Below are 12065 nucleotides of genomic sequence, written 5' to 3' on the forward strand. Positions count from 1 at the left end.
CGGTCAACTACAGTCAGTCAACACAGTACATTGTCAACTACAGTCAGTCAACACAGTACACGGTCAACACAGTACACGGTCAACTACAGTCAGTCAACACAGTACATTGTCAACTACAGTCAGTCAACACAGTACACGGTCAACACAGTACATTGTCAACTACAGTCAGTCAACACAGTACATTGTCAACTACAGTCAGTCAACACAGTACACCATCAACACAGTACACTGTCAACTACAGTCAGTCAACTACAGTCAGTCAACACATTACATGGTCAACTACAGTCAGTCAACACAGTACACCATCAACACAGTACACTGTCAACTACAGTCAGTCAACTACAGTCAGTCAACACATTACATGGTCAACTACAGTCAGTCAACACAGTACACCATCAACACAGTACACTGTCAACTACAGTCAGTCAACTACAGTCAGTCAACACATTACATGGTCAACTACAGTCAGTCAACACAGTACACCATCAACACAGTACACTGTCAACTACAGTCAGTCAACTACAGTCAGTCAACACATTACATGGTCAACTACAGTCAGTCAACACAGTACACCATCAACACAGTACACTGTCAACTACAGTCAGTCAACTACAGTCAGTCAACACAGTACATGGTCAACTACAGTCAGTCAACTACAGTCAGTCAACACATTACATGGTCAACTACAGTCAGTCAACACAGTACACCATCAACACAGTACACTGTCAACTACAGTCAGTCAACTACAGTCAGTAAACACATTACATGGTCAACTACAGTCAGTCAACACAGTACACCATCAACACAGTACACTGTCAACTACAGTCAGTCAACTACAGTCAGTCAACACATTACATGGTCAACTACAGTCAGTCAACACAGTACACCATCAACACAGTACACTGTCAACTACAGTCAGTCAACTACAGTCAGTCAACACAGTACACTGTTACATGATATGTCAGTTCTGAGGACATTTATATAATGTCCTATACATCTATAGTGTATTTTCCTATTCCCTGATCAGAGCCTGGATCCAAAGGATCTCAGGGTAGGATCGGCGTTCCCTTCTAGATCATAATGAATCAGAATATACGAGCAGATCCTACAGCCTCAGCCCTACTCAGAGATGCTTTGTGGACACAGGCCCTGAAACACAAAAATCCTCCCATATGAGCGTTTTGGAAGCAGAGGGAGGGTGTCGGTAGTGACAGTGTGAGGGATTATGGTAGTGAGAGAAAACATAAGGAAAGAGAGTGAAGAGCGAAACACAGACAGACAGTGGAGGGCCAAAACACAGGTGGGAGGTGAGGACACACACACACATCACCACAATACACACAATCACAATACCACACACAGAGGCACGCCACAGAGGCCTAGCTACCTCGGAACACAGGCTCGGACTCAAAATCAAAGACTATGTCATTGGGGTAGGAGTATAGGAGGGGGCTTGAGATCCGTGTTCGGTGCTTCCTCAAGCAGCGGGCGGGTGGGTGGGTCTGCAAGGGGGGGGCTGCAGGAGGGCGGGAAAGAGAGACAGACACAGCAGGATCACTGGCCCTGAAGACCAGCTACTGGGCCCACTTCTCTATGGTACCTACTGTAGGCCCGATCCAAAATGGACGCCTAGTCACTGTACTGTGCTCTACTTCTGGCCAGAGCCCAATGAGTGCCAATGAGGAGAATGCATGAATCTGTCTCCGTGGACCAGTAGAAAGTTAGGGAGTTTTTCCACACATTATCACTGGCGAAAAGTAGTGCACTAGATAGGGAATAGGGTACCATTTGAGACTGGCCCTATAGTAAGTAGTCTACACTCTGAGGGAGCATGGATGGGCAGTAGAAATCAGAGAATGTTAGGGGAATAAAAAGGGTAGATGGCTCTCTTAAAGGGGAAGTCTCCTTAAAAAGGGACAGAGTTTTACAGTCTAAGGACAAATATTCTAAATATGCATCAACAAGACTAGTAGAATTAGAATTCTGACTGGACAAAATGAGTTTCGAGGACCTTGTAAAACAAGAGAGAAAGAGAACACAGATGCAGGATATGGGGGTGGTGGTGGTGGGGGGACTTGTTGATTGAATTAGTGATGATGATAGCTTCCTTACCTCCTTCTGATCTCTGTAAACCTTGGTCTCGAATCAAGTCCTGAAAGAAAGAAAGAGACAGACAGAGAGAGACAGACAGAGACAGAGAGAGACAGAGTGCGAGCACGAGCACGCGAGAGAGCGAGCGAGAGAGAGAGAGAGAGAGAGAGAGAGAGAGAGAGAGAGAGCGAGAGAGAGGAAATAACAGAGAATCACAATACTGTGAAGACTGCTAGTCATCTCAGATTCCAGATAAACGCTACAGATTGGGTTATATCTTGGTAGCTTGTATAACACTTAGTGGAACGGACTACTTTTGCAGATATGAAAACAGTCAACACTGTTTTCATAAAATTATATATATTAGTCAAAAAATATAAAATTCCCAGTTTATGTATACAAAACCAACTTTATTAAAAAGGTTTTAAAAATAGGTAATAATAATAATAATAATAATAATATTTGACTCTAAATGTTATGATGTACACTAAAAGGCATTGATGGCAGAACAGGTGGATGTAGTTCAATGTATGATTAATATAATAAACTAATACATTTCTTGGTAGTCCCAAAACATATTGGTATCGGGTTGTAAATCACAGCGGGCCTGATACCATAAGGAATGCACTGTCTCAGTTTCAATGGCTCAATATTATGGACAAAAAAAAAAAAGACGAATTTAACTAAGGTTGAGAATGACAATATAAATCAAACTAGCAAGGCCAAATGATCACAAGTCAGCAATAACATGGCTGATAGGCTGGCGTATCTAGTTATGTAGCGAGCTAAAAACACGGAGCCTAACGTTAGCTAGCGAGCTAAAAACACGGAGCCTAACGTTAGCTAGCGAGCTAGCTGCTAGGAGGATACCATGTCATTGGAAGAGTGGGTGAGTGACTGACTCTTCCGTCATCTTGTTTTTCGGTGGCTATACACACGGCTAGAGATGCAGGTGTCATTGGGTAAAGCTAGCAAGAACGGCTAATCCAGTTAGCATATCTCTCGCATTTGTAAATTCAGAGAGCAGAATAACTGATGAATTTACCAACGTGAAACACCTGCTGAGTTTAACCCGGGGTCAGTAAACGTAGGCAAATAAAGTAATAGTTTAGTTAAGAACGCTCTCGGTAACATGTAAACAGCTCTGCTGTGTCTGGAAGTAGCTAGCTAGCTAGCCAACTTTAGCCAGTTGGCTTGTGTGCTTGGTTGGGGACAAGCCTTGCATTGTTGGCAGGCAAACTGCAGAAAGACGAGGAGGCTACAATTCCCCATCGTTTATCAGTGCAATTTTGACAGCCAAATTAGGTGAAAAGGTTTTAGAGGGTTTATTTAATGTTACTTCGTTAGATGTTAGCTCATCTTACTCTGGCTAGCATTAGCTGTTGATCTTGTTGATGTGTACAACTGAGGGAGAGAGATACTGCCTTTTCATGGTTGTTTGATCAACAGGACTGTAAAGTTCACAAATATAAAGAGGATTCCCTGATATTTACATATTTACAGAAATCCATTCAGGTGTATTTTGGTGAATGTGTTCTCTTGATCTAGTCGTGCTGCAAGCTACTGCCTGTAAACACACAGTCCAGTTCAAAGTGAATGACGACAGGCCCTACTGCCTGTAAACACACAGTCCAGTTCAAAGTGAATGACGACAGGCCCTACTTCCTGTAAACACACAGTCCAGTTCAAAGTGAATGACGACAGGCCCTACTTCCTGTAAACACACAGTCCAGTTCAAAGTGAATGATGACAGGCCCTACTTCCTGTAAACACACAGTCCAGTTCAAAGTGAATGATGACAGGCCCTACTTCCTGTAAACACACAGTCCAGTTCAAAGTGAATGATGACAGGCCCTACTTCCTGTAAACACACAGTCCAGTTCAAAGTGAATGATGACAGGCCCTACTTCCTGTAAACACACAGTCCAGTTCAAAGTGAATGATGACAGGCCCTACTTCCTGTAAACACACAGTCCAGTCCAAAGTGAATGACGACAGGCCCTACTGCCTGTAAACACACAGTCCAGTTCAAAGTGAATGACGACAGGCCCTACTTCCTGTAAACACACAGTCCAGTTCAAAGTGAATGACGACAGGCCCTACTTCCTGTAAACACACAGTCCAGTTCAAAGTGAATGACGACAGGCCCTACTTCCTGTAAACACACAGTCCAGTTCAAAGTGAATGATGACAGGCCCTACTTCCTGTAAACACACAGTCCAGTTCAAAGTGAATGATGACAGGCCCTACTTCCTGTAAACACACAGTCCAGTTCAAAGTGAATGATGACAGGCCCTACTTCCTGTAAACACACAGTCCAGTTCAAAGTGAATGATGACAGGCCCTACTTCCTGTAAACACACAGTCCAGTTCAAAGTGAATGATGACAGGCCCTACTTCCTGTAAACACAGTTCTACTTGTCTCCAGCAGGGGGAGTGTCTGAGCCATCGGACACACAGACAAAAGGGGATATTGGACTCACGTCTATGTTGACGGGTTCGATGGTGTTGATGTGGACGTTGGGAGCGGAGGACGAGCGGTCTCTCTGTCCAAACTGGTTCCTGTGGTCCTCTTCTCCGGGCCTGAAGTTCTGGGGGATGGGGATGGACTTGGACGGGGACACGCTGGCGTGGCACAGGGACCTGGGGGTCAGAGAGAGAGAGAGAGAGGTCAGTGGTCAGGGAGGATGGGGGTTGAAACTCTGGGGGGATAGGGATGGACTTGGACGGGGACACGCTGGCGTGGCACAGGGACCTGGGGGTCAGAGAGAGGTCAGTGGTCAGGGAGGATGGGGGTTGAAACTCTGGGGGGATAGGGATGGACTTGGACGGGGACACGCTGGCGTGGCACAGGGACCTGGGGGTCAGAGAGAGAGCGAGAGAGGTCAGTGGTCAGGGAGGATGGGGGTTGAAACTCTGGGGGGATAGGGATGGACTTGGACGGGGACACGCTGGCGTGGCACAGGGACCTGGGGGTCAGAGAGAGAGAGAGAGAGAGAGAGAGGTCAGTGGTCTGGGAGGATGGGGGTTGAAACTCTGGGGGATAGGGATGGACTTGGACGGGGACACACTGGCGTGGCACAGGGACCTGGGGGTCAGAGAGAGGGAGAGAGAGAGAGAGAGGTCAGTGGTCAGGGAGGATGGGGGTTGAAACTCTGGGGGGATAGGGATGGACTTGGACGGGGACACACTGGCGTGACACAGGGACCTGGGGGTCAGAGAGAGGTCAGTGGTCAGGGAGGATGGGGGTTGAAACTCTGGGGGGATAGGGATGGACTTGGACGGGGACACGCTGGCGTGGCACAGGGACCTGGGGGTCAGAGAGAGGTCAGTGGTCAGGGAGGATGGGGGTTGAAACTCTGGGGGGATAGGGATGGACTTGGACGGGGACACGCTGGCGTGGCACAGGGACCTGGGGGGTCAGAGAGAGGTCAGTGGTCAGGGAGGATGGGGGTTGAAACTCTGGGGGGATAGGGATGGACTTGGACGGGGACACGCTGGCGTGGCACAGGGACCTGGGGGTCAGAGAGAGGTCAGTGGTCAGGGAGGATGGGGGTTGAAACTCTGGGGGGATAGGGATGGACTTGGACGGGGACACACTGGTGTGGTACAGGGACCTGGGGGTCAGAGAGAGAGAGAGAGAGATCAGTGGTCAGGGAGGATGGGGGTTGAAACTCTGGGGGGATAGGGATGGACTTGGACGGGGACACACTGGCGTGGCACAGGGACCTGGGGGTCAGAGAGAGAGAGAGGGGTCAGTGGTCAGGGAGGATGGGGGTTGAAACTCTGGGGGGGATGGAGATGGACTTAGACGGGGACAGGAACCTGGGTTCAGAGAGCGGTTAAGAGGGGAGGATCATCTCCCTGGGGACATGAGGGTCATCTCACTGGGGACATGTGGCAAAGCCTTAGCAGAGATTCCAGTCTACATTGAATCTAGCAAGGAGATATAATCAATCAAAACATCATTGATTTGATTTTGATTTGATATAAGATTATCAAGTCTGTTTCAATAGTCTTCAAAAATGGCTTCCTCTCCTCGTCTCCTTTCCGTCAACTGTGCCGAGGTGAGAATGGGATCAGGACAGCTGTGAGACTCACCCGGTGGAGTCGGACGGGGGCAGTGACGGGTAGGCCTCGGACACGGGGGTGGTGCCCTCTGACGACACCTCCTCCTGGGTGATGGGGTGGTGCTCAAAGAACTTCGACACCAGCAGCAAACTGCAGCAGAGACCCAACATACAGGATAGAACTGGGACACTAGCAGAGACCCAACATACAGGATAGAACTGGGACACTAGCAATAAGCAGGTCAAGCTAACGTCCGTCTCGGGGACAGGTCAAGCTAACGTCCGTCTCGGGGACAGGTCAAGCTAACGTCCGTCTCGGGGACAGGTCAAGCTAACGTCCGTCTCGGGGACAGGTCAAGCTAACGTCCGTCTCGGGGACAGGTCAAGCTAACGTCCGTCTCGGGGACAGGTCAAGCTAACGTCCGTCTCGGGGACAGGTCAAGCTAACGTCCGTCTCGGGGACAGGTCAAGCTAACGTCCGTCTCGGGGACAGGTCAAGCTAACGTCCGTCTCCGGGGACAGGTCAAGCTAACGTCCGTCTCGGGGACAGGTCAAGCTAACGTCCGTCTCCGAGGACAGGTCAAGCTAACGTCCGTCTCGGGGACAGGTCAAGCTAACGTCCGTCTCAAACAAGGAACAACAACACTTGCGTGCAAACCAACAGAATAACATCACGCATCGAGTCCCACCCCCTTTCCTCAACGAGTTGAACTGATTGATTTGATCAAACCGATGGATAACTCACTCTAGCTGGTCGTAGTTGACACACATGAGCGGCACCTCCGTGCTGCAACGCTGGTGGAACTTATAGCCACACGTCTGACATCGGAACCCCTGGAACAGAAGCTTCCGGCAAAAATCGCAGAAGGCCAACGTAAAAAACGTCTTCCTCACCTGGGCGAACAGACAGAAACAGAGAGAGAGAGAGAGAGAGACAGAGACGGTTAGAAAATAGATCGGGAACGTCAGTAACTAGTGACGGGTACCTTCTGTCCATGGAGATGGAAAGACCACTCATCTGTGTAAAAGGCCACTTAATTTGTTTTGCAGTTTTGTCACACAGCACAATGACACAGATGTCTCAAGTTTTGGAGTGTGCAATTGACATTCTAACTGCAGGATTGTCCACCAGAACTGTTGACAGAAAATGTAATGTTGCTTTCTCTACCATAAGCCCGAGGGGTAGTTTTGTCTGTAATAAAGCTCTTTTGTGGGGAAAAACTCATTCTGATTGGCTGGGCCTGACTCCCAAGTGTGTGGGCCTGGCTGCCAAGTAGGTGGGCCCATGCCCTCCCAGGCTGCACCCCTGCCCAGTCATATGAAATTCTAGTACCAATTCCATAGTTTCAAGTCATACTCACAAAGTTGTGTGTGGTCAGAGGAACGTTCTCCAGCACTTCCACGTGTAGCTCCTCCCCTGTCAGCCAGGAGATGTCTGTGTCCCAGCCAAGAGGCTTCTTCTCTCTGAGACAGGTGACAGGAAGAGGAGTTCACTGGGTTGTGGTCGAGTTTAGTACACATGTGTGGGTTGTTGTTGTGAAAGAGAATGTGTTCTCAATGATTTACCTTGTACAACAAAGTACAATAAAATAAACTGAATTGTGCAAGTGTGGGACTGTACATTGACCCCTTACCGTGGGACTGTACATTGACCCCTTACAGTGGGACTGTACATTGACCCCTTACAGTGGGACTGTACATTGACCCCTTACAGTGGGACTGTACATTGACCCCTTACAGTGGGACTGTACATTGACCCCTTACAGTGGGACTGTACATTGACCCCTTACAGTGGGACTGTACATTGACCCCTTACAGTGGGACTGTACATTGACCCCTTACAGTGGGACTGTACATTGACCCCTTACAGTGGGACTGTACATTGACCCCTTACAGTGGGACTGTACATTGACCCCTTACAGTGGGACTGTACATTGACCCCTTACAGTGGGACTGTACATTGACCCCTTACAGTGGGACTGCACATTGACCCCTTACAGTGGGACTGTACATTGACCCCTTACAGTGGGACTGTACATTGACCCCTTACAGTGGGACTGCACATTGACCCCTTACAGTGGGACTGTACATTGACCCCTTACAGTGGGACTGTACATTGACCCCTTACAGTGGGACTGCACATTGACCCCTTACAGTGGGACTGCACATTGACCCCTTACAGTGGGACTGTACATTGACCCCTTACAGTGGGACTGTACATTGACCCCTTACAGTGGGACTGCACATTGACCCCTTACAGTGGGACTGCACATTGACCCCTTACAGTGGGACTGCACATTGACCCCTTACAGTGGGACTGTACATTGACCCCTTACAGTGGGACTGTACATTGACCCCTTACAGTGGGACTGTACATTGACCCCTTACAGTGGGACTGTACATTGACCCCTTACAGTGGGACTGTACATTGACCCCTTACCGTGGGACTGTACATTGACCCCTTACTGATCTCCACTGTTCTGAAATGATTACAAAGTTGTACAGGAGCTTCAATTGACAGAATGTGAAATGTAAAAGACACGTGTGTGTGTGTGTGTGTGTGTGTGTGTGTGTGTGTGTGTGTGTGTGTGTGTGTGTGTGTGTGTATATATCTTACCCATCCTGTATCCTGTAGACAGCACAGCATTCAGGGATTAGTCCCCTCATCATTAAAGCCTTCTTCAGAGAGTCTCTGACCGTCATGCCACAGCGGGCTGGGACCTGGGACAGACCGAGAGGAACCATACAGTTAGTTTCAGAGACTGGACAGCCCGAGAGGAACCATACAGTTAGTTTCAGAGACTGAACAGCAGGTATAGACCACACACAACTAGAACTACATACAGTGCCTTGCGAAAGTATTCGGCCCCCTTGAACTTTGCGACCTTTTGCCACATTTCAGGCTTCAAACAAAGATATAAAACTGTATTTTTTTGTGAAGAAGCAACAACAAGTGGGACACAATCATGAAGTGGAACGACATTTATTGTATATTTCAAACTTTTTTAACAAATCAAAGACTGAAAAATTGGGCGTGCAAAATTATTCAGCCCCCTTAAGTTAATACTTTGTAGCGCCACCTTTTGCTGCGATTACAGCTGTAAGTCGCTTGGGGTATGTCTCTATCAGTTTTGCACATCGAGAGACTGACATTTTTTCCCATTCCTCCTTGCAAAACAGCTCGAGCTCAGTGAGGTTGGATGGAGAGCATTTGTGAACAGCAGTTTTCAGTTCTTTCCACAGATTCTCAATTGGATTCAGGTCTGGACTTTGACTTGGCCATTCTAACACCTGGATATGTTTATTTTTGAACCATTCCATTGTAGATTTTGCTTTATGTTTTGGATCATTGTCTTGTTGGAAGACAAATCTCCGTCCCAGTCTCAGGTATTTTGCAGACTCCATCAGGTTTTCTTCCAGAATGGTCCTGTATTTGGCTCCATCCATCTTCCCATCAATTTTAACCATCTTCCCTGTCCCTGCTGAAGAAAAGCAGGCCCAAACCATGATGCTGCCACCACCATGTTTGACAGTGGGGATGTTGTGTTCAGCTGTGTTGCTTTTACGCCAAACATAACGTTTTGCATTGTTGCCAAAAAGTTCAATTTTGGTTTCATCTGACCAGAGCACCTTCTTCCACATGTTTGGTGTGTCTCCCAGGTGGCTTGTGGCAAACTTTAAACGACACTTTTTATGGATATCTTTAAGAAATGGCTTTCTTGCCACTCTTCCATAAAGGCCAGATTTGTGCAATATACGACTGATTGTTGTCCTATGGACAGAGTCTCCCACCTCAGCTGTAGATCTCTGCAGTTCATCCAGAGTGATCATGGGCCTCTTGGCTGCATCTCTGATCAGTCTTCTCCTTGTATGAGCTGAAAGTTTAGAGGGACGGCCAGGTCTTGGTAGATTTGCAGTGGTCTGATACTCCTTCCATTTCAGTATTATCGCTTGCACAGTGCTCCTTGGGATGTTTAAAGCTTGGGAAATCTTTTTGTATCCAAATACGGCTTTAAACTTCTTCACAACAGTATCTCGGACCTGCCTGGTGTGTTCCTTGTTCTTCATGATGCTCTCTGCGCTTTTGACGGACCTCTGAGACTATCACAGTGCAGGTGCATTTATACGGAGACTTGATTACACACAGGTGGATTGTATTTATCATCATTAGTCATTTAGGTCAACATTGGATCATTCAGAGATCCTCACTGAACTTCTGGAGAGAGTTTGCTGCACTGAAAGTAAAGGGGCTGAATAATTTTGCACGCCCAATTTTTCAGTTTTTGATTTGTTAAAAAAGTTTGAAATATCCAATAAATGTCGTTCCACTTCATGATTGTGTCCCACTTGTTGTTGATTCTTCACAAAAAAATACAGTTTTATATCTTTATGTTTGAAGCCTGAAATGTGGCAAAAGGTCGCAAAGTTCAAGGGGGCCGAATACTTTCGCAAGGCACTGTAACAAGATCACTATATACAGTTAGTTTCAGAGACTGAACAGCAGGTATAGACCACACACAACTAGAACTACATAACAAGATCACTATATACAGTTAGTTTCAGAGACTGAACAGCAGGTATAGACCACACACAACTAGAACTACATAACAAGATCACTATATACAGTTAGTTTCAGAGACTGAACAGCAGGTATAGACCACACACACACAACTAGAACTACATAACTGTATAACAAGATCACTATATACAGCTGAAGTCAGAAGTTTACATACACCTTAGCCAAATATATCAAACTCTGTTTTTCCACAATTCCTGACATTTAATCCTAGTAAAACATTTTTTTTTTTTTTAACTGTTTTATGTCAGTTAGGATCACCACTTTATTTTAAGAATGTGAAATGTCAGAATAATAGTAGAGAGAATGATTTCAGCTTTTATTTCTGTCATCAAATTCCGAAGTTTACATACACTCAATTAGTATTTGGTAGCATTGCCTTTAAATTGTTTAACTTGGGTCAAACGTTTCAGGCAGCCTTCCACAAGCTTCCCACAATAAGTTGGGTGAATTTTAGCCCATTCCTCCTGACAGAGCTGGTGTAACTGAGTCAGGTTTATAGGCCTTCTTGCTCACACACGCTTTTTCAGTTCTGCCCACAAATGTTCTATAGGATTGAGGTCAGGGCTTTGTGATGGCCACTCCAATACCTTGACTTTGTTGTCCTTAAGCCATTTTGCCACAACTTTGGAAGTATGCTTGGGGTCATTGTCCATTTGGAAGACCCATTTGTGACGAAGCTTTAACTTCCTGACTGATGTCTTGAGATGTTGCTTCAATATATCCACATCATTTTCTTTCCTCATGATGCCATCTATTTTGTGAAGTGCACCAGTCCCTACTGCAGCAAAGCACCCCCACAATATGATGCTGCCACCCCCGTGCTTCACGGTTGGGATGGTGTTCTTCGGCTTGCAATCCTCCCCCTTTTTCCTCCAAACATAACAATGGTCATTATGGCCAAACAGTTCTATTTTTGTTTCATCAGACCAGAGGACATTTCTCCAAAAAGTACGATCATTGTCCCCATGTGCAGTCTGGCTTTTTTATGGCGGTTTTGGAGCAGTGGCTACTTCCTTGCTGAGTGGCCTTTCAGGTAATGTCGATATAGGACTCGTTTTTACTGTGGACCACCTAACTTTTAAATTAAAATAACATAAATTTTTTGTAATTTTTAAAATTTCACATTGAATTCACATCAGTTGACAACTCAAGCAAAAGTAAATCAAAACTAGACGTTGAACTGACGTCTTCGCTCCGTGCGATGTGATCCGGCTCATTTCTGAGCCGGTGGAAAGTATATTTTAAAACGGTGTAGAGATGTTGAAACCGTCCAGACAGGCTCGGACACTTTACAATGCAAGAAGATACCACTTAGTCCCAAACGG

General features: G+C 46.6%; 1 protein-coding gene across 2 annotated transcripts in view; it reads right to left on the reverse strand.

Moving 5' to 3' along the window:
* Positions 1–12065, reverse strand: part of LOC139395874 (serine/threonine-protein kinase B-raf-like) — a 66455-nt gene that overhangs the window by 24271 nt on the left and 30119 nt on the right. The window contains exons 4-10 of one of the 2 annotated variants that reach the window (XM_071143186.1): positions 8779–8882; positions 7523–7625; positions 6907–7055; positions 6193–6312; positions 4575–4734; positions 2113–2152; positions 1388–1516 (exon numbers count right to left, since the gene is read on the reverse strand). In XM_071143186.1, coding sequence (XP_070999287.1) covers positions 1388–1516; positions 2113–2152; positions 4575–4734; positions 6193–6312; positions 6907–7055; positions 7523–7625; positions 8779–8882 — 805 coding nt within the window. The remainder of the gene's footprint in view (positions 1–1387; positions 1517–2112; positions 2153–4574; positions 4735–6192; positions 6313–6906; positions 7056–7522; positions 7626–8778; positions 8883–12065) is intronic. The other variant, XM_071143187.1, reaches the window with a different exon arrangement.

This window comes from Oncorhynchus clarkii, unplaced genomic scaffold, assembly GCF_045791955.1.
Source record: "Oncorhynchus clarkii lewisi isolate Uvic-CL-2024 unplaced genomic scaffold, UVic_Ocla_1.0 unplaced_contig_2795_pilon_pilon, whole genome shotgun sequence".
NCBI lineage: Eukaryota > Metazoa > Chordata > Actinopteri > Salmoniformes > Salmonidae > Oncorhynchus > Oncorhynchus clarkii.